Source organism: Balaenoptera physalus (genome assembly GCF_965194825.1).
Source record: "Balaenoptera physalus genome assembly, chromosome: 6".
Lineage (NCBI taxonomy): Eukaryota > Metazoa > Chordata > Mammalia > Artiodactyla > Balaenopteridae > Balaenoptera > Balaenoptera physalus.
The window spans coordinates 62,844,199-62,872,022 of NC_138885.1; the positions used below are offsets into that span (position 1 = coordinate 62,844,199).

The window sequence follows — 27,824 nt, forward strand, 5'->3', positions numbered from 1 at the left end:
AGCTTTGTATTCTGATTTGGTTTGCATATAGGTTAACTGCCCTCTTTTGACACTAAATTTGCAGCTATAGTGCTGTTTTTTTACAGACACGATGCCTGTTGAAGGGTGTTGCCAGCCCAAATGACAGACCGCTTCACCTTCTTACCTCCTGTGTGATGGAGACTCGAGACATTTTTAATCCTTTAGAGATGAGAAAAAAGAGCTTAAAAAAGAACTTAAAAAAAGAAAAGAGCTAAAAACATTACAACAAAGAGCCAACCTATCAAAAATGACGATATCCACTGATAGACAAACCAAAGGTAGGAGGAGAATAAAGCTGGTCCAGCTGTTTGCTTACCCCAAGAATCTGGCTGAAGAAGAAGGCATAGAAGGGTGTGACTGTCCCATTGACAGCTGCGCCCACAGCCCCTACCAGCATGTAGGGCCATTCTGGAGCATTAACTTTTAGAATCCTCCTAACTGGGGCAGGTTCAATTTCTTCTTCCACAGGAATGTTCTTGTCCTTGAGGGAAGAGGGAGTTACATTAATCATCTAAATTTCTGCATATACTCTTTTCTTATACAGCAGACCCTTTGGCATTCACAGCTTTGAGTCATGGTTTGATTGGTTATGAGTGGCCTTAAAGATCTACGAGACGAAGTGATTTGTTATTTTGTGAAAAATCGTTCTGAATTGCTTGCCACCATGCTGTGACTTGGATGGGATCGATCTTAGAGTGTCTGCTCATCTGAAGGTGAGCTCGTAGTTCTCATTTCACAATTGCATAGGTATTAACTCTTGGGGAGTAATAAATATGTTGGATCTGTAAGAAGAATAACCCCCCAATTTTAAAAAGTTTTTGTGCTATAGTGGTATTTACATATTTGAGGACTTGTGAAATTTTCAAGATATGTCCTTCGTAAATGTCAAAGCTCTAATATCTTGTAACTGGCTAAAGTTCTAAGGCAGGCCAGTGTATCTAAACAAGGCAAAATAATTTTTAAAATGCATTAAGTGGTGTCGAAGGTTATCAATTGCATGTTTTCTCTAAGGTTTTCCTTAATTAGTGCCCAGAAGTAAATAGTAATCAATTTGGATTTCTAAATTCTGCATTTTCTTCACAAGGAGTCAAAATTATTTCAAAATTTCCCTATTCCAATTTCTTTAGTTGCCAGTAAAGTGTCAGAGCTAGCAAATTTTTATCCTCTTAAAGGCAAATATATTCAGAATATCATCGTTTTTATCATCATTTTTCCTTGTTATAGATATTGTTCAGTGCTTGGTCTTTAGGCCCATTATTCAATAATTTGTTAAATTTATTGCCCACTTTGTTTGAGAAAGGGTTTTAGGTGACGTATATAGATCTGTATTGATTTATTTTTTACTTTTTCTATTAAAATATACTAAAAATGTCTACAGCAAATTGACTACAAAACTATTAGTGCTCTCTTTCATTAACACGCAGTAATTTACCCCTTAGGGAGCTGAATGTCAGGAACAGAAGACAACAAGGAACTTCAAATACTATCCTTTTGCTTCCAAAGTCAAAGTCTACATTGCCAAGTCAATTGAAATAAAAGCCTGGTGTCCCTCTCACTTTAGTTGCAAGCCAAATAGGGTGGGCGAAGGCAGCTCAGCTGGTGATAGATTTGTCAATGCCTCCGTTTCAAGTTCTCTCTTGGCCTGCCGTCAACTGTTGCACTTGTCATTACTACTCACTCATGCAGCAAATCCTTCAATGATTTCATCTCTGACATCTTACTAAACTCTAGGAAATCAATGCAGAGAGGAAGACAGGTGGCTGGGAAAGCATGAGGGAAACAGGTGTAGAAAGAATGGGGTTCTTGGATGAGCCTCATATGGCCACTAATGGAATATATCACCGAGCTCTTCAGCTCTCTGAGGCTCAGTTACCTCCTCCTCAAAAGGAAAGTTGCGTGGGGGAGACAATTCTCTATGGGTCTCTCATGTTTCTGCACATCTTGTGAAAAGAGGCATTGACTACCTTTGTTCAGGCTAATTTTTCAAGGATATTTGTACAGCAAATAGCCTTGGAGGACAGAGGTAGTGTCTCCATCCCAAGAAAAGGACAGATGTGCTTATTGCCCATTATAAAAACATCAGGTTCCTCAAGCCCAGGATTCCTCTCCCCGTTCATTTGCTGGTATCATCTGGCTCTCTTTGCATCAACTTGACAGGAAGTGGGGTTGGGCTGGGGAACTAGTGCAAATGCTATACTCTGGCTCCTGCTTGTGCTTTGAGTAAAACGTCGTTTGTCTCTGACGCAGAGCTCTTGTGTATTCTGCTGGCATCCATGAAATTGGGTCAGGCTATAGCTTGCAACAGAGCAAAATATCAGACCCTCTACAGTTCTAAACAGTGGTTGGTGTCCAGTTCTGGATGCTTACCAGACTCATGTGGGTCGAAGATTAAAATTACAGACACTTGGGTCCCATCAACAGAAATACTAATTTAGTAAGCCTAAGAGTGAATTTGTGTTTTAAAAAATACTCCTCAGCTAATTCTGATGACAAAGCCCATTTTTTGAGGTCCTCAGCAGTATACTATCTCCAAAACTCCTTCCAGAACTAAATGTTTGGGGTGCCATGTTTGAACGTTTTGAAAGTGTCAGCTGTGCTATACCATCTAGGGACATTAAACTCCAACATTTCCTGGAACCACTGTCCCACAGGATGGTCCACCCTCAGTCTGACATGATAGAAATTTCCCTGGTCATCTGATATCTGAAGGTATCCCTAAACCTTAACAACAAAACCAAAGACATCTAAAAGCAGTATGAAGTACCTTTTGTCCAGTAGTTAACATTCCAAGATAAGCTAACAGGAAGCAAAATTTAATTAATTTGAATAATTTTCTTTTTTCCCCTTTCATTAAAAATTTGACTTTAAAGGAAACTATGCCCCAACCCCCCAAAAGATGAGGCTATTAAGACTGAATGATGCAAAAACTAGGAAATCTGTCCCTGAGTAATTGACTTTTGATTGACTTTTATTTGATATTGCTAAAAGATAGTAGAAGAATAAAAGAAAATTAAAGTCACTATGTACAGAAGGGTTTTCACCTCTGGGATTTTGCAAAGCTAAAGATGAATTTACTCATCTAAAAAAGGCTAAAAAGCTAAAGATTATATATATATAGCAAACCAGTAACTCACAGAGAGATACAGTTATAAAAGTTTATATATGTTGAGCTGTTACAGTGGAGGACTACTGGACTGAATGTCAATATTATGACATAGTATGAGTGTGTTTCATGTTTGGTAATGGCAATCATTGTTGCTTTTGTTGTGGTCATCCATGTACAATGCTTGGTGTCAGGCTATTTATCTCTTGTAAAAATAAAATACAGTGTGTGTGTGTGAAAAAAAAAAAAAAAAAAGTTTATATATGTTTCCTCACTGCAGGGTTCCTGCCTCTATTGTGTCAATGTCAAGTTGCACAGTGCTCATTTATTTATCATATGTCAAGAAGTATCCTGCTAGCAGCTCCAATGCAGGGAGAAGGACAGTGACTCTTGTTCATCTTTGCATCCATAACACAATACCTGGCACGTGATAGGTGTGCAATCAGTGTTTATTGGATGAAAGAATGAATGAAGCTTTTATGCCCGTGGTGCATACATGCAACAAAACATTTATTTAAAAAACACTGATCACTCACTTACAATGTAGATGGTACAATGCTAGACAATGAGTTTTTCCCAGCTTCCTTCCTTCCATCTCCTTGTGTAGGTCAGGTGAAAATATAACTTCCTACTTAAATCTTATGTCCCGATTTCTATACTTTGTTACATTGACTATGTCATGCCAATCCATAGGGGTCTCCTGCCTCGATAACGACTTTAAGATATGATGATAGGAAATGGTAACTATGACCAAGAAGCAGGGACTCTCCAAATAATCAAAAACTGATAGTCATTTTTATAGATCCTCTGTCCTATCTCTCAACCATTGCCTAAACCCTGTCTCCAAATTAGCTGTGATGAAGCTACGGATTTCTAATATTTGACCTTGACTCAATCTCCTATATGTTTTACCTTTTTAGTTTCCCTAAAAGAGATGCCTATATATCAGAGACTGGAACCTCTAGCCTGCAGGTTTCCCCTAATCCTAATCTTAATTTTGTCAGCATTGTAACTAAGATCTGAATCCATTTATGAGAGCCAAGAGTATAGCTTGGAGAGGAAGAGAAAACAGGCTGTAGTCATGGCTCTGTCACCAGCTAACTATGAGATGTTGGGTCAGACACCCCACTTAGAGTTTGGAAGGACAGACTTTTGAAACAATTTCCTGAAGTTTTCGGAGTCAAAACTCTAAGAGACCACAAGGTGGAGATAACTCCTTTATATAAGTAAAACTTTTGCACTGCCACAGAAGGTAGAACATCTCCCAATTAACAGAAGGTCAGGTTAGAGCTTCTTCATCAAAATAAGAAAAAAAAAAAAAAAAAGAATTTTGCCAAATCTTACAGAATTTAGTTAACTATTAAAAAACTTTAAAATGTACTTGGATGAGAAAGTTCATACTTTAACCAAACAGGATTAAATTTTATTAACCCTGATTCTGTTGTTTCCTTTTAAAAAATACTTAATTTTTAAATCAAAAAGATTCTAATATAATTATCATACAAATGAGCAGTATTAATATAAGCATAAGACATTTATTCGCTTCAAGCTTTAGCAAAATCTCATTGGTGTCCCTGTCACTTTCTTCCTTTCTTCCTTTTCCTTCCTTAACTAGAGAGAGAAATCAGAGTCTCATCTTTATAAAATTACACTGTGTTATGGACCATTTTTGTTTCTCTAAAACTAATCTCTATATTTGATTTAGGTTTCCATTTATTTAAAGAACTCCCTTCTGAGTTTTCCCTGCCTCATGAGAACTCTGGGAACCTGATCTTCAGACCTCCAGGAAATCTGATTGTTCTCTTCAACAATGCTGAGCCATCTACTAGCTTCAACAAAAACAACAAAATTGGATTTTTTCCTTCCTTCCTAACGCTCTTGCTTTTATTGTAGAATATTTGCCCAGAAACTAGGGGGAAAAAATTAAAATGCAAAAATTGAATATGATTGGGACTTCCCTGGTGGCACAGTGGTTAAGAATCCGCCTGCTAATGCAGGGGACACGGGTTCGAGCTCTGGTGCAGGAAGATCCCACATGCTGTGGAGCAACTAAGCCCGTGTGCCACAACTAGTGAGCCTGCGCTCTAGAGCCCACGTGCCACAACTACTGAGTCCACGTGCCACAACTACTGAAGCCCGTGTGCCTAGAGCCCGGGCTCCGCAAAAAGAGAAGCCACCGCAATGAGAAGCCCAAGCACCACAATGAAGAGTAGCCCCTGCTCGCTGCAGCTAGAGAACACGCACAGCAACAAAGACCAAATGAAGAAGCTTCAAGATGGAGGAATATTAAGACGCGGAGATCACCTTCCTCCCCACAGATACATCAGAAATACAACTACATGTGGAACAACTCCTACAGAACACCTACTGAACGCTGGCAGAAGACCTCAGACCTCCCAAAAGGCAAGAAAACCCCCCACGTACCTGGGTAGGGCAAAAGGAAAAAGAAAAAACAGAGACAAATGAATAGGGATAGGACCTGCACCAGTGGGAGGGAGCTGTGAAGGAGGAAAGGTTTCCACGCACTAGGAAGCCCCTTCGTGGGCGGAGACTGCGGGTGGCAGAGGGGGGAAGCTTCGGAGCCACGGAGGAGAGCGCAGCAACGGGTGCGGAGGGCAAAGCGGAGAGATTCCCGCACGGAGGATCGGTGCTGAGTAGCACTCACCAGCCCGAGAGGTTTGTCTGCTCACCGGCCGGGGCGGGCGGGGGCTGGGAGCCGAGGCTCGGGCTTCGGAGGTCGAATCCCAGGGAGGAGACTGGGGTTGGCCGCATGAAAACAGCCTGAAGGGGGCTAGTGTGCCACAGCTGGCCGGGAGGGAGTCCGGGAAAAGGTCTGGAGCAGCTGAAGAGGCAAGAGGCTTTTTCTTCCCTCTTTGTTTCCTGGTGCGCGAGGAGAGGGGTTTAAGAGCGCTGCTTAAAGGAGCTCCAGAGACGGGCATGAGACGCTAAGGCTGCTGCCGCCGCCACCAAGAAGCCTGTGTGTGAGCACAGGTCACTCTCCACACCGCCCCTCCCAGGAGCCTGTGCAGCCCGCCACTGCCAGGGTCCCGTGATCCAGGGACAACTTCCCTGGGAGAACGCACGGTGCACCTCAGGCTGCTGCAAGGTCTCGCCTGCCTCTGCCACTGCAGGCTCACCCCGCACCCGTACCCTTCCCTCCCCCGGGCCTGAGTGAGCCAGAGCCCCCAAATCAGCTGCTCCTTTAACCCCGTCCTGTCTGAGCGAAGATCAGATGCCCTCAGGCAACCTACACGCAGAGGCGGGTCCAAATCCAAAGCTGAACCCCGGGAGCTGTGCGAACAAAGAAGAGAAAGGGAAATTTCTCCCAGCAACTTCAGGACCAGAGGATTAACTCTCCACAATCAACCTGATGTACCCTGCAACTGTGGAATACCTGAATAGACAACGAATCATCCCAAATTGACGAGGTGGACTTTGGCAGCAAGGATATATATATATTTTTTCCCTTTTTCTCTTTTTGTGAGTGTGTATGTGTATGCTTCTGTGTGTGATTTTGTCTGTATAGCTTTGCTTTTACCATTTGTCCTAGGGTTCTGTCTGTCCGTTTTCTTCTTTCTTTTTTATCACTTAAAAAATTTTTTTTAATAATTATTTTTTATTTTAATAACTTTATTTTATTTTCTTCTTTCTTCCTTTCTTTTTTTTTTCTTCTTTTTATTCTGAGCCATGTGGAAGACAGGTTCTTGGTGCTCCAGCCAGGCATCAGGGCTGTGCCACTGAGGTGGGAGAGCCAAGTTCAGGACACTGGTCCACAAGAGACCTCCCAGCTCCACGTAATATCAAACAGTGAAAATCTCCCAGAGATCTCCATCTCAACGCCAAGACCCAGCTCCACTCAATGTCCAGCAAGCTGGACACCCTATACCAAACAACTAGCAAGACAGGAACACAACCCCATCCATTAGCACAGAGGCTGCCTAAAATCATAATAAGGCCACAGACACCCCAAAACACACCACCAGACGTGGACCTGCCCACCAGAAAGACAAGATCCAGCCTCATCCACCAGAACACAGGCACTAGTCCCCTCCACCAGGAAGCCTACACAACCCACTGAACCAACCTTAGCAACTGGGGACAGATACCAAAAACAACAGAAACTACGAAACTGCAGCTTGTGAAAAGGAGACCCCAAACACAGTAAGTTAAGCAAAATGAGAAGACAGAGAAACAAACAGCAGATGAAGGAGCAAGGCAAAAACTCACCAGACCTAACAAATGAACAGGAAATAGGCAGTCTACCTGAAAAAGGATTCAGAATAATGATAGTAAAGATGATCCAAAATCTTGGAAATAGAATGGAGAAAATACAAGAAACGTTTAACAAGGACCTAAAAGAACTAAAGAGCAAACAAACAGTGATGAACAACACAATACATGAAATTAAAAATTCTCTAGAAGGAATCAATAGCAGAATAACTGAGGCAGAAGAATGGATAAGTGACCTGGAAGATAAAATAGTGGAAATAACTACCTCAAACTAGAATAAGGAAAAAAGAATGAAAAGAATTGAGCACAGTCTCAGACACCTCTGGGACAACATTAAACTCACCAACATTCGAATTATAGGGGTCCCAGAAGAAGAGAAAAAGAAAGGGACCGAGAGAATATTTGAAGAGATTATAGTTGAAAACTTCCCCAATATGGGAAAGAAATAGTTAATCAAGTCCAGGAAGCACAGAGAGTCCCATACAGGATAAATGCAAGGAAAAACACACCAAGACACATATTAATCAAACTATCAAAAATTAAATACAAAGAAAAAGTATTAAAAACAGCAAGGGAAAAACAACAAATAACACACAAGGGAATCCCCATAAGGTGAACAGCTGATCTTTGAGCAGAAACCCTGCAAGCCAGAAGGGAGTGGCCGGACATATTTAAAGTGATGAAGGAGAAAAACCTACAACCAAGATTACTCTACCCAGCATGGATCTCATTCAGATTTGATGGAGAAATTAAAACCTTTACAGACAAGCAAAAACTAAGAGAATTCAGCACCATCAAACCAGCTTTACAACAAATGCTAAAAGAACTTCTCTAGGCAGAAAACACAAAAGAAGGAAAAGATCTACAATAATAAACCCAAAACAGTTAAGAAAATGGTAATTGGAACATAGATATTGATAATTACCTTAAATGTAAATGGATTAAATGCTCCCACCAAAAGATATAGACTGGCTGAATGGATACAGAAACAAGACCCGTATATATGTTGTCTACAAGAGACCCACTTCAGACCAAGGGACACATACAGACTGAAAGTGTGGTGATGGAAAAAGATATTCCATGCAAATGGAAATCAACAGAAAGCTGGAGTAGCAATTCTCATATCAGACAAAATGGACTTTAAAATCAAGACTATTACAAGAGACAAAGAAGGACACTACATAATGATCAAGGGATCAATCCAAGAAGGAGATATAACAATTTAAATATTTATGCACCCAACATAGGAGCACCTCAATACATAAGGCAAATACTAAAAGCCATAAAAGGGGAAATCGACAGTAACACAATCATAGTAGGGGACTTTAACACCCCACTTTCACCAGTGGAAAGATCATCCAAAATGAAAATAAATAAGGAAACACAAGCTTTAAATGATTCATTAAACAAGATGGACTTAATTGATATATATAGGACATTCCATTCAAAAACAACAGAATACACATTCTTCTCAAGTGCTCATGGCAAATTCTCCAGGATAGATCATATCTTGGGTCACAAATCAAGCCTTGGTAAATTTAAGAAAATTGAAATCATATCAAGTATCTTTTCCAACCACAATGTTATGAGACTAGATATCAATTACAGGAAAAAATCTGTAAGAAATACAAACACATGGAGGCTAAACAACACACTACTTAATAACCAAGAGATCACTGAAGAAATCAAAGAAGAAATCAAAAAATACCTAGAAACAAATGACAATGAAAACACGGTGACCCAAAACCTATGGAATGCAGCAAAAGCAGTTCTAAGAGGGAAGTTTATAGCAATACAATCCTACCTTAAGAAACAAGAAACATCTGAAATAAACAACCTAACTTTACAACTAAAGCAATTAGAGAAAGAAGAACAAAAAAAACCCCAAAGTTATCAGAAGGAAAGAAATCATAAAGATCAGATCAGAAATAAATGAAAAAGAAATGAAGGAAATGATAGCAAAGATCAATAAAACTAAAAGCTTGTTCTTTGAGAAGATAAACAAAATTGATAAACCATTAGCCAGACTCATCAAGAAAAAAAGGGAGAAGACTCAAATCAATAGAAGTAGAAATGAAAAAGGAGAAGCAACAACTGACACTACAGAAATACAAAGGATCATGAGAGATTACTACAAGCAACTATATGCCAATAAAATGGACAACCTGGAAGAAATGGACGAATTCTTAGAAACGCACAACCTTCTGAGACTGAACCAGGAAGAAATAGAAAATATGAACAGACCAATCACAAGCACTGAAATTGAAACTGTGATTTAAAATCTTCCAACAAACAAAAGCCCAGGACCAGATGGCTTCACAGGCGAATTCTATCAAACATTTAGAGAAGAGCTAACACCTATCCTTCTCAAACTCTTCCAAAGTATAGCAGAGGGAGGAACACTCCCAAACTCATTCTACGAGGCCACCATCACCCTGATACCAAAACTAGACAAAGAGGTACCAAAGAAAGAAAACTACAGGTCAATATCACTGATGAACATAGATGCAAAAGTCCTCAACAAAATACTAGGAAACAGAATCCAAGAGCACATTAAAAGATCATACACCATGATCAAGTGGGGTTTATCCCAGGAATGCAAGGATTCTTCAGTATATGCAAATCAATCAACATGATACACCATATTAACAAATTGAAGGAGAAAAACCATATGATCACCTCAATAGATGCAGAGAAAGCTTTAGACAAAATTCAACACCGATTTATGATAAAAACCCTCCAGAAAGTAGGCATAGAGGGAACTTACCTCAACATAATAAAGGCCATATATGACAAACCCATAGCCAACATCATCCTCAATGGTGAAAAACTGAAACCATTTCCACTAAAATCAGGAACAAGACAAGGTTGCACACTCTCACCACTATTATTCAACATAGTTTTGGAAATTTTAGCCACAGCAATTAGAGAAGAAAAAGAAATAAAAGGAATCCAAATCGGAAAAGAAGAAGTAAAGCTGTCACTGTTTGCAGATGACATGATACTATACATAGAGAATCCTAAAGATGCTACCAGAAAACTACTAGAGCTAATCAATGAGTTTGGTAAAGTAGCAGGATACAAAATTAATGCACAGAAATCTCTTGCATTCCTATACACTAATGATGAAAAATCTGAAAGGGAAATTAAGGAAACACTCCCATTTACCACAGCAATAAAAAGAATAAAATACCTTGGAATAAACCTACCTAAGAAGAAAAAAGAACTGTATGCAGAAAACTATAAGACATTAATGGAAGAAATTAAAGATGATATAAATAGATAGAGAGATATACCACGTTCTTGGATTGGAAGAATCAACATTGTGAAAATGACTCTACTACCCAAAGCAATCTACAGATTCAATGCAATCCCTATCAAACTGCCAATGGCATTTTTCACAGAACTAGAACAAAAAATTTCACAATTTGTATGGAAACACAAAAGACCCTGAATAGCCAAAGCAATCTTGAGAAAGAAAAATGGAGCTGGAGGAATCAGGCTCCCTGACTTCAGATTATACTACAAAGCTACAGTAATCAAGACAGTATGGTACTGGCACAAAAACAGAAATATAGATCAATGGAACAGGATAGAAAGCCCAGAGATAAACCCACGCACATAGGGTCACCTTATCTTTGATAAAGGAGGCAAGAATATACAGTGGAGAAAAGACAGCCTCTTCAATAAGTGGTGCTGGGAAAACTGGACAGCTACCTGTAAAAGAATGAAATTAGAACACTCCCTAATACCATACACAAAAATAAACTCAAAATGGATTAAAGTCCTAAATGTAAGGTCAGACACTATCAAACTCTTAGAGGAAAGCATAGGCAGAACACTCTATGACATACATCACAGCAAGACCCTTTTTGACCCACCTCCTAGAGAAATGGAAATAAAAACAAAAATAAACAAATGGGACCTAATGAAACTTAAAAGCTTTTGCACAGTAAAGGAAACCATAAACAAGACGAAAAGACAACCCTCAGAATGGGAGAAAATATTTGCAAATGAAGCAACTGACAAAGGATTCATCTCCAAAATTTACAAGCAGCTCATGCAGCTCAATATCAAAAAAACAAACAACCCAATCCAAAAATGGGCAGAAGATCTAAATAGACATTTCTCCAAAGAAGATATACAGATTGCCAACAAACACATGAAAGAATGCTCAACATCATTAATCATTAGAGAAATGCAAATCAAAACTACAATAAGATATCATCTCACACTGGTCAGAATGGCCATCATCAAAATATCTACAAACAATAAATGCTAGAGAGGGTGTGGAGAAAAGGGAACCCTCTTGCACTGTTGGTGGGAATGTAAATTGATACAGCCACTATGGAGAACAGTATCGAGTTCCTTAAAAAACTAAAAATAGAACTACCATATGACCCAGCAATCCCACTACTGGGCATATACCCTGAGAAAACCATAATTCAAAAAGAGTCATGTACCAAAATGTTCATTGCAGCTCTATTTACAATAGCCAGGACATGGAAGCAACCTAAGTGTCCTTCAACAAATGAATGGATAAAGAAGATGTGGCACATATATACAATGGAATATTACTCAGCCATGAAAAGGAACAAAAGTGAGTTATTTGAAGTGAGGTGGATGGACCTAGAGACTATCATAGAGTGAAGTAAGTCAGAAAGAGAAAAACAAATACCGTGTGCTAACACATATATATGGAATCTAAAAAAAAAAAAAAAGAAAGAAAGAAAAAAAATGGTCAGAAGAACCTAGGGGCAAGACGGGAATAAAGATGCAGACCTACTAGAGAATGGACTTGAGGTTACGGGGAGGGGGAAGGTTAAACTGGGACAAAGTGAGAGAGTGGCATGGACATATATACACTACCAAACGTAAAATAGATAGCTAGTGGGAAGCAGCCGCATAGCAAAGGGAGATCAACTTGGTGCTTTGTGACCACCTAGAGGGGTGGAATAGGGAGGGTGGGAGGGAGGGAGACGCAAGAGGGAAGAGATATGGGGACACATGTATATGTATAACTGATTCACTTTGCTATAAAGCAGAAACTAACACACCATTTTAAAGCAATGATACTCTAATAAAGATGTTTTAAAAAAAGACCAAATGCAGGGCTTCCCTCGTGGCGCAGTGGTTGAGAATCTGCCTGCCATGCAGGGGACACGGGTTCGAGCCCTGGTCTGGGAAGATCCCCCATGCCGCGGGGCAACTAGGCCCGTGAGCCACAACTACTGAGCCTGCGCGTCTGGAGCCTGTGCTCTGCAACAAGAGAGGCCGCAATAACGAAAGGCCTGCGCACCGCGATGAAGAGTGGCCCCCACTTGCCGCAACTAGAGAAAGCCCTCGCACAGAAACGAAGACCCAACACAGCCATAAATAAATAAATACCTAAATAAAAATTGTATAACTTAAAAAAAAAAGACCAAATGCAGCCAAAAATAAATAAATACAATAAATAAATTTATTTTTCAAAAATTGAATATGATTGGTACTGTTACGTTTGAAACGTCAGTGCAGTGTTTAGTTCTTTCTCCCTTGAAGCTTATTAAACTCCTTACGTAATGCATCTTGTAGTTATGAGTGGCAGCACCATGGACATAAATGAAGAACCTGTTTCTAGAACTAGAAGAGGTGCTGAGTCCTTAATTGCAAGATGAAGTAAGCAACCATGCTTGCTAAACGTTTTCTCTCACTGGATTCATACTGCTCCTTCTGAGACAAGGTGTTCTTCTATGAAATTTATTTAAACCAACTCTTAGATATTGAGACCTCTATCTATTTATTATCAATATATTAAAACCAAAAGAGAGCCTTAACAATCCTTCCATCATAGTCATAAGATCGTTAAGTAGTACATTATTCCAAATTTAGCATTGTGAATCAGTGTTTATAATTACTTCCAAAATGGATTCTCATACTGAAATTGTTTAAAGACAATTTGAAATTACATCATGTACAATGGATGTGCTTGTAATTAAAATATTCTCTGACTCATTTTCTTTGGTATATCTTGTGGTTTGGACCTTATTTTACTATAAAAATTTAATTTTTCATCCTAGTTTCAAAATCCCTTGATGTCCTACTACATGCAGCTCTGTAACTAAACAGAAAGATGAAAGAGTCTGTAGATCATGGGCAGGTTGGAATGGGACTCAACAGATTCTAGGTTTACATGTGTCAAATAAACAGAAATGTTTGCTAGGTCACATGGTTACCAAATAAAGGACCTTCTGGTTAGGTTTGATAGAGCTATTCTCAGGGCAAAGCAAGGTGCCCAAGTTGATACAAACATAAATAATATATAGTCACTAACTTTAAGAAGCTTATAATTTAGTAACAGGATAAGACAACATGACCTGAAATAAGCCTCAATAAGAAAACTGCCATGAAAAGATTCAAATGAAGAGTAATGGAGGATCGAAAATGGGAGTATCAGGGCTGAAGAATGAAGTTCAGTGATTAAGCAAGGATTTGAGGAGGAGGGATGTTCACCTTATGTGAAAGTTAGACTGTACCCACCACAGCAATAGACATCCTGATGAAGAAAGTTTAATATTGTTATATGTGTTGATTCTTCTCCTATCTCTTTCATTTTTATGTTGTTTTGAATGATACTAAAATTAAGTGTTAATTTTAAATGCACCCTTAAACAATTATTATAAAATTGTATGAACTGAACAAATGCCCATAAAACCTAATCAGTCCCCATTAATTTAAAATTTGTGATAACTTGTATATCAAATATTTCTGTTGTCAAACACTTTTGCCAAGGTTATTATAATTTAAGAAGGAGATTTAAAATTTTACAAAAACAGTTTTCAGATATTTAAAAAATTTTTTTAAGGATACCTACATAATCAAATAATCTGCTAAGTACCTGTAATTTGCTTGTGTTTATCAGAGTGGTTCATCTAAGAACTATCAATTAACCCTTAATAGCTCAGTTTTAGTTACCATGTATTCTTAAAAGTATTTAATTAATTTGTGTTTCTTTTAAAATACCATGTCAAACATTATGTAAAATTTAGAGTTCCCATCAGGTCTTAATGGAATCTCCCATTTAGTTTGACTTAGTGAAATAATACTAGATAAAGGCCTTGAAAACTCATCTTCGCTTAAAGGGCATACAGTAGTCTCCAGGAGAGACTTCTTCCGTCCCCCCATGAGCGATCGGTACCTGACCTTTCTGTCCTCTTCATAAGTAGACTTATGATCTACAAGTGCTAATGGAGGTTCAGGTCCCAGGTAAGAAAGCTGAGACTTGGATCGTTGCCGGATGGAAGCTCTGTAAGTAAACAGAAAGATGAATTAGCCTGTAAATTATGGGCAGGTTGGAACAGGACTCAGCTGGTTCCAAGTTTACATCACTTGTGTCAAATGAACAGAAATGTCTGCTAGGTTACATGGTAAGCAGATAAGGGAGCTTCCTGATCAAGTTTGATAGAGCTATTCTTAAGGCAAAGCTAATCAGTTTGGTTGCTGTGGACAGCAGGCTAGACCCTGATTCAGAGTATAACCGAGGAGGGAGAAAGAGAAGGGGGGCAAAGTTGTTCCACTAGTTCACCAAAAAAGGTCCAAGACTCAAATCCATTCCAAACCCACATGGTTCTACTAATTGCTATAATGGCAATGGTCCATCACTGTTACCTCCCTTCTGTTTGTAGGTTGTAGTTTTGATATCTCTCCTTCTCTCCCTCTCTCTCTTTCTCTTTCACCCTGATGTTTGCTTTAGCATAATGCCACCTGGATACAAATGGACCAGTAGGAGGAAAGAGGGCCCCTAGTGAGGTTTTCTCCAGGCTATATACTGCCCATAGGGATGGATTTAGTTAACAAATCTCTTATTGAAATATAATTTAACTTGGTGTGTTCATTCATTCACTCGACAGAAGCTTACCATGCACCTACAACATGCAAACCAGTGCCAGGTGCTTTGGGGGATACAAAGACTGGTCAATTACAGACTTCTCCCTAAGGAGCTTAAAGCTTTATGGAAGAACAATGCATGCATCCAACCCTGATGTAAGGGAGAATGTGGTAAGTGCTATAAGGCAGATTTAAATAAGCAGTATGGAAATTTAAAGGAAAAAGGAATGTATGTCAGGTGTTACCATAAAAGGTTTCACAGAGGAGGTGGTTAAGGTAGGATCTGGGTATCTGTAGGCTGGAGGGAAGAGCATTGCTGATTGACAGAACAGTATAAAGAGAAGCGTGGAGACAGAGTTACTAGTTATATATACTTAGTATAGAGCAGATACATGAAGTGATTGATTCAAATTGTTTTGTTTTTTCCCTGAGCTTTCTGGGAAGGAGACTCCTACTCTCCTCTAGATTAAATTTGAAAGTATGTGACTCTGGAAGCTGTTGGCAATTATGTCAAGGAAAGAAGCTTCCTGAAAAATGAATACTGAAAAATAAGTAGAGCAGAGAAGGGAAGAGAAAGAAACTGTATGTATCTTGGGCAAATCATCGAAGCCCCAGCCTTGTTTGATACCAAAGCCTCCTTGGACTATTTATTGAGTTATGTTAACTTATTCTTTCCCTTTAAAGGTTAAACCAGGTTGGCTTAGGTTTTTAGCCATTTGCAAATAGAGTCTTAAGTGATAGAGGCAATCCTGAAGACTTGAGAGGATAGAAGTTACACTATCAAAGCACTTAATCTGAAGAAGTACGGCGTAAAGAGAATGATTTAGAGATGAGGAGACCTACATCGGCTGTGGTAGTGCAATCTAGATGGAGCTATTCATAAGTCTCTCTCTATCATCTGTATCCAGGTGAAGTTAGACTAAAACAAATACCAAGGTGGTGCCTGCCTATTATTGATGCTCATGCAGCCTTCTTGAGAAGGCAGCAACGCATCAACTGCATGACTCTAATTTGTTCCCACGTTCTGTTGATGGCATCACCATCCCCTTAGTCACCAGGTTTAACAGGTGCATTTATGTCAAGTCCTTCATCTTCCTTGCTCTTGCTCAGACTATTGCCAAGTCTCATTGTGATCAGGCATGAAACCACACCACCCCGATTCCCTGCTACCAGACTGGCCTCCGGGACACCCCAATCCCCTCCCACTTGGTCTGAAACTCTGCGGCAATAGAGTCATCTCTTTAAGTTAGGTTAACTAAGGTTGAGAGGTCATCTCCCGAAGGTGTGAGAAATAGGTATGTGTCAGCTAGAGAGAGCAGAGTGCATGACAGGGCTGAGACTTAAGGTTATGGGCCTAAAAAGAAACTCAGAGCAGTAGAAGCCAAGGTAGGAGCATGCGCAGAAGAAGAGGGCATCAAAATATAATTGCCTACAGCCCAGTTCTCAGCATGGAAGACCTTGATCCTCGTCCCCTCAAATTTCTACTACTTCATCTTCTATTTCTTAAATCTCTCTTTCTCTCATTCCCTGTTGCCCACCATTCCACCTGTCTAGCATAAGCTGTCCCAGTGAGACCATGGGCAGTAAGGGTGCAAGACAGGGGCCTGACCTGCCCCCTCTGGTCTGCCATAAACACCAACATTAGAGTTCTATCACACCCCTTTTCAGAAACTTACAACATCTGCCCCTCCCTTCCTCAGAAGCCGAGTACCACTTCTCACCACAAATAAAAACAGCTAATTTGGGAATATATGTTCTCTCTCTCAACATTATTATTTAGGAAATTACTGTCATCCATGAAATTGTTCTTGAACCTAAAATATATTACTAAAGAGAGACTTAGGCATCAGAAGGACTGAAGCCAAGGAAATAAGATACAAATGAACATTTCAATGAGTCATCTTAAAAAAAGATCTGTCAGCATACAAAATAAGATATTTTTAACAGACATTCTTACTCAAACTTATAAATCTTTCTCTGCAGGAGGTTAATAGCTACTTTCTGTGTATAGGTGGTATTTCTGTGTTTCTCTTCCTAGTCACCAAAATGGAGAATTTGTGAGAACTAATAGCCAAATAGGAAATATTTATATTAAAAATGGTTATCTGTTCCTAATAGTAAACTGTAAGTAAACTACGTAGAATGGGAAAAATTTTGTTCATCTGAAAAATTAAGAAAATATTAATTTTCTTGTTGACATGACCATGAGATACATCTCCTCTTTGCAACCTTTAACTTAGTGATCAAAAGAGTTGCCTAGTCATTTTCTGTTTTTGAGAAGTTAGTTGGTATCTTCAGATTGTGATTCTAATGACCTTTATAATTTTCTTTCTTCCAATCAGAAAAAAAGCTGGTTAAACATAATACCAGATGTCTATAAAAATTGCCTAACATTTTTGGCAATTTTTATAGCTTTTATTTTATAGAGAAACATGAAGCTATTGTTTTATTACTTTCCAAATTCAAAAAATTCAATAAAACTAGCATTTCTTAGAATTTTTCTGAATAGACTTGTTCTTAAAAGGAAAAATAAAAATCAGTGAATATTAAAAATAAGTAAATCTGTGTTTGAACTATTTGGAGTTGTTACCTGAATATTATATTTTAAGCTTCTTTAACCATTTTTCAATAAACAATTAGCTACCTTGAATGAACAAGTCCTAAACTGAGTCTTTGTTCAGAGCACGGCCTTGAATTAAATGTCCTAGAAATGGTAAACTCCATGGTGGAGAAATATGCTGTCAGTCTGTTGCCTACAAATAGTTTCCTACCTTAAGAAAAAAAGATCTTGAATAACATTTTCACAAATATAGACAAATACTCCTGGGCAGAATTATTCTTAATACATAGACTTTTAACATTAAAGTAACTATTTTGTTTTTGAAACTTTTAAACCAGAATGAAAAGCTAAATTTATAGTCTTGCTATATAGCATGCTCCAAAAATATGCTTTGGAAGTCAATGCCCATGTGTTGATCTAGGGAAAAAAAATTCATGTTTAGGAAAATTCTCTTTAAACGTCAGACAATGAATCTCTATTTCATCTAGTTAAAGAATGATTTGACTTTGGACGGGTAATTCTGGGAGCAGAAATATTTGTAATTCAATTACAGCTCAGTAGGTTAAAGAATGAAGCTAAAGGCATGAATTTGACCTCCATTTAAGACAGTGCTTAATACCACAGTTAGCTTTGGGAGACAAGTCTAAACAGATTTTTCAAAAATCCCCTTTCTAAGCTTAATAAACAACATTTTAACTACAGAGCATCTTTATCATGACCCCTACCCTCAATAAAATGAGAAGCCAAATTTAAACAAAAAATCTCTATGAATTGGAGACAGAAATGTCAATATAGCAACCAAGTATTCATTTGCATGTTCATTATTACCCAAGACCTGGGGCTGTGCTTAAGTAAGGGCTCTCCAGGTTGTACCTGAGGTATTGCCAGAGGATCTTAGCTGCAGAGGGCTCGTAAGAACATTTGAAAACTTAAAAATCTGCCCCATGACTTGAGCTTACCTTAAGCTAGCTTGGTAGCTCCCTCTGCTAAAGGTCTGTTTTCTCTCAAGTAAGGTATCTTCAGTTTCATCTTTTCCTATTCAACACAACACAAGTGATCCCTTAGTGTATACAATAAGCAGAACCATATCAAAATAAAATTATTATTTACTATATTTCCCTAGCATATCATTATTGTGTCTGATGCTAAAACAGTCTATTAACTTTATTGCAATAAATGAAAGTTAGCGCTTGTCCAGCACATTCTAACAAAAACAACAACAAAAAAATCAAAATACTGAGCAAGATTGAATCTTTTGAACTATATGATAGCCTATGTGTTATCACCACAGAAATAGATAACCTATAGATATAGCCGATACAAACCACAAAAAAACTTATGAGAAGCCCACTAGAGGTGGCAAAAAAAAAATGATAGACGTACCAAGTTAAAAAAAAAACCAAAACTTTTCAGAATAAATCACATGTGTTAAATGTATACAGTCATTTTACCCAATGGTGTTCACAAATCCAGATGTGATATGGTAGAGAAAGTTTGGAATGTTCGGTTAACGTAGGTTGAGGTAAACCACCAAACCTGAAAATTCAGATTGAAAAAGAGAAGGTACACTAGGGCCTGAAGTATCTATCTACATTAGTGAAAATAAGCATAAACCTTTTTAGTCATTGGTTAATTCACTCAGTCAACTAGAGGAGAGCTCCTACTGAGTGCAGGACACTCTAGGAAGACTCTCCTATTTGCAAACTGTGAGGGAAAAAAGGGATGGAATTGAAAGTTCTTCCACAAAAGACCTGTGTTTTAGCTCTATGACTTGATCAATAACTAAACCTCCTGAGCATTGTTCTTTCCTTTATCATTTATACAATGTCTCCCAGGGCTCTGAGGAGAACAAATAAGATACTGTATATTAAAATGCATAGAAATCCAAAAAACATTATATATAGCTAATTATTTAATATAATGTACAAGCATAATGGAAAAGGCACTTGCCCTTTATGTCTTTTTCATTAAAGGCTTGATCTCCTTGACTTTGCAAAGTCATTAGAGTGAAGTAAACTCCTTTCCTTTCCAACAGTTCTTCATGGGTGCCTCTTTCCACTGCTGTACCACGTTCAAAACCAATAATGACGTCTGCAGCTCTAACCGTGGATAGGCGATGAGCGATGGAAATGATTGTGTGTCCATGCTGAACCTGTAAGAGTGTACAGTGCACAGTTAAGCCAGACTGTAAGACAGAGCTGACATTGACATTTGGGCAGTCTCTGAATCCACAAGTAAGGCAGAGCCTCAGTTCCTGGGAAGATCCTTAAATAGGCTGTACAGACATTAGAAAATGCCAGCGTGCTTTCTTGTGGCTAATAAATGCCATCACATCACATCACACCAATCAGCAATTGATCTGGTAGCTGCTATTAATCAATAGCTGAAAACCAAAATGGAAATTTTTTAAATCACATATTTTACATTAGACTTAACAAGATTTAAAATTTTACACGTGCAGCTTTTAGAAGCAAATCATAATGTCTTCCATTCAACTGTGAGGAACATAGTGGTGAGCCAATAGTTTCCAGATGGATACACTGACCCACGTAGTCCTTCTCTGTCCCTCTTTCTGTCTCTCCTCTCTCCACAGCTGCCTTTCCTACAGCAACACAAGAATTTCCACACAGACTTATGAAAGGAACTCAGACTTTCAACAAACCTTACTCAGTGCCTCTTGCACCATGGCTTCACTCTCATTGTCCAGTGCCGAGGTGGCCATGTCCAAAAGTAGGATCTTCGGGTTTCGGACAAGGGCTCTAGCAATGGCTAGTCTTTGTTTCTGGCCGCCACTCATCTGACCTCCTCCTTCTCCAACAAGAGTGTCAAATTGCTAGGAAGAAGGTGACATCAGTAATGAAGAGGAAGAATTTGAAGGATCCTGACCGATTCTTTACAAAGGTCTTTTCTAGCTTCCTCCTCAAGCATGAATTTTCACAGGTCCGCCTTTCACTTAAAAAGACTCTTTCCTGAAACAGGGTATTATCTAATCAATATTTGTGTATAAAATAAAGATATTGATTTATCCTTTCCTTCTGGGATGTAAAAATGTTTCTCTTTAGCTCAACTTCAAATAAAATGTTTCCACCACAATAAAAGTGGATCAGGGTCCTGAAAATCCATCTTAGAGGATTAGAGCATGTATCAAAGCATTGTCTCTTTTCTCTAGCTAGACAACACAGAAAAACACAACGCTAAAACTGTCTATATATTATGAATGAAAGATCAAAGTAGCTTTAAAATCATTACCATGAATAGCAAACAGTTACTGAGTATCTTGCATGTCTAGCGTTATATTGGAATCTCACAATGGGGCATTGTGGTCAGACTCTTATCTTGTTTATTATCAGCCAACATGAGTTGAACACCTACCATGTAGAAAGCATGAATCTGAGCTCTCTACACATATCGTCATATTTAGTCCTCACAGATGCCACATGAGTTAGGTACTACTATTCTGCTCAACTGATGCATAAGGAAATACTGGGGCCTGAGGGGGAAAAGTAACTTGCCCAAGTTCATAAGGCTTGCAAGTAGAGAAGCTGGGATTTGTGTGGAGGCAGGCTGATTCTAAAGCTTTATACTTTTTAACCACTAGACTATATAATACTCACAGCTGAAATCCTATTCATACAAACATTTTAGAAGGCTGAGTAGGAAGTATTCTAGAGCACGGACTCTGGAGCCAGACCACCTGGATGAGATCCTTGTCTCTCCTGCCTTGAGCAAGTGATTTGACCTCTTGGAACCTCAATTCTCCATCGGTAGATGCGGATAATAATAGTAGCTGCCTGACAGGATGATTGTGAGAGTTAAATGAATTAATAGATGCTAAAGTGCTTAGAACAGTGCCTGATACGTAGTAAGCACTAACTATATGTAAACTAGTAATAATAACTCTTCCATTTAAAAGACCATTGGCCGCAAAATCCGTACAAGTATATTATTAGGGAGTTGGTTTTTGTTGTCGTGTTGTATAAAATGAAGATAAATGAGGAAATTTTGAATATGTGAGATACAGTACTGAAGACACAGTATTAGCTGCCCAAGCACAAGAAAATTAAAGAGCAGTGACAATGATAGACATCAAAAGGGCATTGTGAAAGTTACTGCCACATGACAAATTTATCATCCGCTTAGACAAATGCTTAATAGACAGAATAAGGAAATTATATCTGGGTCAAAGGAGCTTATAAAAGAAAGCTACCCCAGTTTGGTAGGTTTTTAATATATTAACAACAACATATTTTCAGACAAAGGGGAGAAACTCAAGATACATTTCTGGGCATAAAATTAAAACATGACATTAAGAATTTAATAATTTAGGAATCAAATGAAAAGAAATGCACATTACTGTGTAAATTTTTTGCCTTCTATGACTTCTGGGTTTCCCTCTGGAATGAGAGGCTAGGGATACCTGTGGCAGGTCCATGATGAAGCTGTAGGCATTGGCTTCCTTGGCAGCTCGGACTATGTCTTCCATCGTTGCATCTTCTCTGCCATAGCGAATATTTTCTGCAATGGTGGTGGAAAACAAAACAGGCTCTTGCTCCACTATCCCGATCTGAGCTCTAAGCCACTGAATGTTAAGAGAGCGAATGTCATGGCCATCCAACGTCACCTAGAGAACAAGAATACAAGGTCACTTCTCTTGGAATCCTTCAGAGTTCTGAGTCATACTACTAGGTTGTACTTGACCTATGGGGAGAAAAAAAAGAGACCAACGAGATTGTAAAAGAAACAATTCTTCTTACAATGTGGTTGTTAATATAAGGATGACAACATAAATTGAAATCAAGTATAGCTGTAGGACAATTCACTGTAGAAACACAATTGATATAAAGATCTCTTGATATAGTTTAACATGATTGGCCCAGGAGTAGAAAAGTTTTAAATTCTTTAATAAAGGGTAGAGTCCGTTATTCACCATACTTTGAATATTTCTATCTTTTGACTTGAGGCCAAAATGAACTTCAAAAGACACAAAGAAAATAAGCAATGATCTCTATCTTGTGTATATATGTTTAGAACAAAATCTTACTTTCTGGCCAGATTCATCAAATGACACTTGGCTGTTCAAAAGCAATTGAAACTGTAAGTGTGATAAGTAAATAAATATTGCTATTAGAAAAAAGTAAAACTTTTACATCAAGAAAACATGATTTCTATATATTCAGAATATAGTTATGGTGGTATGTAGCAAAGAATACCCAATCAAAGAACAAAGTGTCTGTGAAAAAAGAAAACTCTATCACATTTGCCATGTCACTCTGACAGTACATGCATTATATAGAGCTCATTGCATGGAAGTCATTTAATATACAGTCAAATGATCCTATCTAAAGGCATCAAGGAGATGTTAACAAGAATGATTTTGAGGCAGAGTGAAAAGAGCACAGCCTTTGGCATCCAACAGATCTGGGTTCAGATCTCAATCTCTCTCCTTCCTCATTCGCAAAACGGGCATATTTATCTTTGGAGGTCACTGTGAAAATAAGTGATGATTTTCATAAAGCACTTGACATATAATATTGATAAATAGCAACTATTAATATATATTTTTTTAGTTTCAATCTATGCTTATAGTCAGGTAAACACAAGGAGAAAGAGACAGTAGTTTTTTTACCTAATTTCTCAAAGCAATAATCAAGAGCTGTTCTCTGTTAATTCTGGTCATGTAAGCTTTCTTATACTTAGCGTTTGGAGGACCTTAGGGAACAATAATAATTTTGTTACAATAAGAAGAAAGAAATGGAAATGTTCCCTCACTGAAGAGGTAGCAATACCATTTTGAATGTATCTGCACATTCAGTTACATCACTGAGCAGATAGACTGGTTATTTATCGAACACAACCACCATGGAGGGAATTAGTCCAGTTGGTTCCGTCAAAAATCATTGTCAACTATGCAGATGTCAGGATGGTCTCAGTGTATGCTAGGCCTTTGTGTCTGACCAATGTATAACCATTTGCAATTTCCTATCCCCGTGGATTAAGAAGTTTCTAGAAAATACACACCATGCCTTCACTGGGGTCATAGAATCGCTGAATGAGCTGCAGTGCCGTGCTTTTCCCAGCTCCACTGGATCCTACCATAGCTGTCATTTCCCCTGATTTAATGACCATGCTTAAGTTATTTAAAATCTGCAGAGAAAAGAAAAGAGCAATGTTCAGATTGCTGTCAATTAGGTTACAAGTTAGAATGCTTTGTGAAGGCACTGTGTATGTGTTTACTTATGCCCTCACAGCAATAGCCACTGATTTCCCTCAATAACCAGAAAAATTAGTAAACAATGCCTAGGATGTGGTTTTAGCATTTAGCACATTACTTAGTAATAAACTGATAGCTGTAGCCAACAAATAAAACACTGTTGAAGTAAATAAGCCAGGCCGACTTGGAAAAGTATGTTCCAGAATCTAATTTAAAATGTTTCTGACATGTCAGGATACCTCAAGGAGACTGTCCCAATTAGCTTAGGGGAGAAAGCCACTTAGCAGTAGAAGACTTTATTAAAACAAACTACTGGCATTGGGAATAGAAGATAAAACAGAAATGACATAAATGTATTTCAATTCAACCGATATTTGTTGAACAGCTATTATGAACTAGCTCCGAACAGATATTATAAATGAAGCTTTCAGTCATCTGTTCAAAAATCTTTACTGAGTACTACCTTGTGATCTATATTTCACAAAGCACTTTTACATATGTTGACATTTAATGTTTATATATATATATGTGCTATATTATAGTAATCAAAAATATACTTCAGAAATATTATCAGAATATATGTAACTATGTTTTATATACAGATATGTATGAGGTGTGAGTGTGTGTGTGTGTATATATATATATATATATATATATATATATATATATATATATTTACCTACATTATAAGTATGTAGTATTAGAATTAAGTTGCATGGGATTGAGTTCTGTGGGGGTAATAGAAATAGTATTAAGAAAGGGTAGCTAACTATGGAAAACAGTACAAAGTTTCCTCAAAATACTTAAAATGGAACTGCCATATGATCCAGCAATTTCACTTCTGTGTATTTACCGGCAGAAAACAGAAACAATAATTTGAAAAGATACATGCATACCAGTGTTCATTGCAGTATTATTTACAATAGCCAAGATATGGAAGCAACCTAGGTATCCATCGATAGATGAATGAAGAAAATGTGGTATACACATATAAACACACACACACACACACACACACACACACAATGGAATATTACTCAGCTATAAAAAATTAAATCTTGCCATTTGTGACAACATGGATAAATCTAGAAGGTATTATGCTAAGTGACATAAGTCAGACAAAGAAAGACAGATACTGTATGGTCTAACATGTGGAATCTAAAAAACAAAATAAACAAACAAGCAAAACAAAATGAAAATAGACTCAGAGATACAAAGAACAAAGGAGTGGTTCCCAGAGGGAAAAATAAGTGAAGGGGATAAAGAAGTACAAGCCTGCAGTTATAAAACAAAGGCACGTGGATATAATATACAGCATAAGGAATATGGTCAATAATATTGTAATAACTTTGTATGGGGACAGATGGTTACTAGACTTATCGTGGCGATCATTTCATAATGTATGCAAATGTCAAATCGCTATGTAGTATACGTGAAACCAGCACAATATTGTACATCAACTATATTTCAATTAAAAAAAGTAAAAAGAAAGGGTGGCTAAAGATACTCTTTTAAAAATGAGGAATAAGTCTCCTCCCAAAGCCAGTTTATTTGGGGAGTAGATCCTAATTTTCCTGTGGGGTAAATTGGCTTTAAAGATACTTGCTCAGTAGGTGTGGGAAAACTGTAAATTTTCTTCATCATGTCCCCTGGACAATCACCTAGTGTAAGACATGTGACCATAATATCACAAGATTACCTTTCCTTCAAGGACTGATCTAGAGATCCTTGTGAACTTACGGATAGGAAATAAAAAACGTCAAAGACAGCAGCTTTCCTTTGCCACTTCATACCCTATCCACTCAGTGTCCCGCCTTCTGCAAGCTTTAAGGAGGTGGTTGATAAGCTACCCTTCTGGATTGTTCTGATTGTTTTGCAGTTTGTTTAGCTTGTGCTCACAGTGACAGGATCTGCCACTCATTTTAACAGAGCATCACTCAGTTGACTTAACCTGAATGTGCTACCAGACTGTGTTCCCACCAGAGAGATTTGCATATATTATGATCACAAGGAATATGGTTTGTGGCCTGAGGAACGACAAGACACCTGAGGACACTTCCAGAGAAACGTGTCTCCCTGCCTCGTTCCTGGAAAATAAGTCATGCTTCATAAAAACAATTATTTTGTGGCTCTGGAAATGAATCATCAAAGAAGAAATTGGCACTTACCTTCACCTCTGGTCTGGAAGGATAGTGGAAGGTCACATTATGGAATTCAATTTCACCCTTAATTCGATCCAGCTTGTAACCATCTTCTGACATGCAGTCAATGAGGGGTTTCTGGAGTAGAATATAAAAGGAATATAGCAACAGCATGTATTATATGCATTTACTGTCCATCTCGGTTTGAACTGATTCATAAAACAGAACAACAATCAGGTAAAACACTGCAGTGATATGCCAAAGATAAGTTGCTTCCACATTAAATATGCATTAATGATAGTAATAATATTCACTACCATTCACTGAGACATTAATGTGAGATTATTACTATTGTAATTACTATTACTACATAATAGTATTAATATATTACATATATTTATATATAACCAAACTTACATAAATAATTAATATACAGTTAATTATAATTAATATAAAATGTCAATGATCATATAATTGGTATAAAATATTATCACATTAATTTAATTAATTAGTATTTATTGTATACTACTATGATATATTATTACATAATGACAATAAAATAATAAAATAGGTTGACCAAAAAGTTTGTTTGGGTTTTTCTGTAAGATGTTATGGAAATATATAGTATTGATCTATAATTAATATATTAGTATATAATATATTGATATTATTATGGAGTATTGTAAATTGAGATACCACAGAAGACAATGTACAAGGTGTTTTAATACGCTTTTTTCATTTATGTAATCATCACTGTAACCTAACTAGACAGGTGATACACCCATTTGTTCACCTGAGGAAGTAGAGGCATCTCAAGAGGCCAAGGTCCAGTAGTAACCAACATTTGAGTATCTATTGTAGACGATGATTAAAACTAACTGAACGTCCTCAAGTGGTGTCTTCAAATACACCAACTTTCAACTGATATGCTGAATTCCACCTCTGTTGTTGTTGGTGGTGAGCCTAATTCAGAACTTAACCATGCTAGGTCATCAGACAAGAGTGAGGGTCATCTCCATCTACCAGAACACTCCAGGGCCAACTTCTTCCCTCTCCCTCACTAGTGAGAGAAATTCATCATCATATCTCTACTTGGGGCTACAGTGTCATCTATTTCTTCTTCTTTGGTCTCTAGTAAAAATAATAAAATAATTTTTAAATGCCTTAATTTTTTGTAATCGTTTCAGGGGCCTTTCAGACTCGTCATCTTATTTGAGCATGCAACAACCCTAAGAATGAGGTAGACTTTGGATAGCTCTATGTGGTTTTCAACAATCTTTTTATACCCCAATAAATGACACCCCAAAATATAAAACAACATATTGCCACCTCCCCCTTCTGTTCTTGAATTTTGACCTCTGCTGTCCTTCAATAACTTAAGCAGGGAAATCCTAGCCAGGCTGCCAGGGTCCTTTAGAAGCTTGTAGACTTTCTGTCACATTTAGAAGTTAATCTAATCTTATGAACTTGGTCTTAAAGTCCTGCGTGATCTGGCCCCTTCCCATTCCTACAGCCTCTGTCTCTTGCTCACTCTGTCCAGTCACACTGACTTTTAGTTCCTTGCATTCACCAAGCGCTTTTCCAACCTGGAGACCTCTTCCATGAATACCTCCCTGCTCTCACCTCTCAGGCATCTCTCCTCCCACGAGTCCCCTTTTGCATGGCTGACTCACCTCCTTGGGTTCTCAGCTC

At 38.0% G+C, this 27,824-nt stretch overlaps 1 protein-coding gene across 3 annotated transcripts in view; it reads right to left on the reverse strand.

Annotated features, from left to right (window-relative positions):
• Positions 1 to 27,824, reverse strand: part of ABCB11 (ATP binding cassette subfamily B member 11) — a 145,502-nt gene that overhangs the window by 23,075 nt on the left and 94,603 nt on the right. For all 3 annotated transcript variants that reach the window (XM_082465330.1, XM_082465331.1, XM_082465332.1), the window contains 8 exons: positions 26,160 to 26,270; positions 23,799 to 23,924; positions 22,198 to 22,401; positions 20,443 to 20,613; positions 19,731 to 19,932; positions 18,740 to 18,815; positions 14,537 to 14,639; positions 338 to 502 (listed from right to left, as the gene is read on the reverse strand). In XM_082465330.1, the coding sequence (XP_082321456.1) occupies positions 338 to 502; positions 14,537 to 14,639; positions 18,740 to 18,815; positions 19,731 to 19,932; positions 20,443 to 20,613; positions 22,198 to 22,401; positions 23,799 to 23,924; positions 26,160 to 26,270 (1,158 nt within the window). The remainder of the gene's footprint in view (positions 1 to 337; positions 503 to 14,536; positions 14,640 to 18,739; positions 18,816 to 19,730; positions 19,933 to 20,442; positions 20,614 to 22,197; positions 22,402 to 23,798; positions 23,925 to 26,159; positions 26,271 to 27,824) is intronic.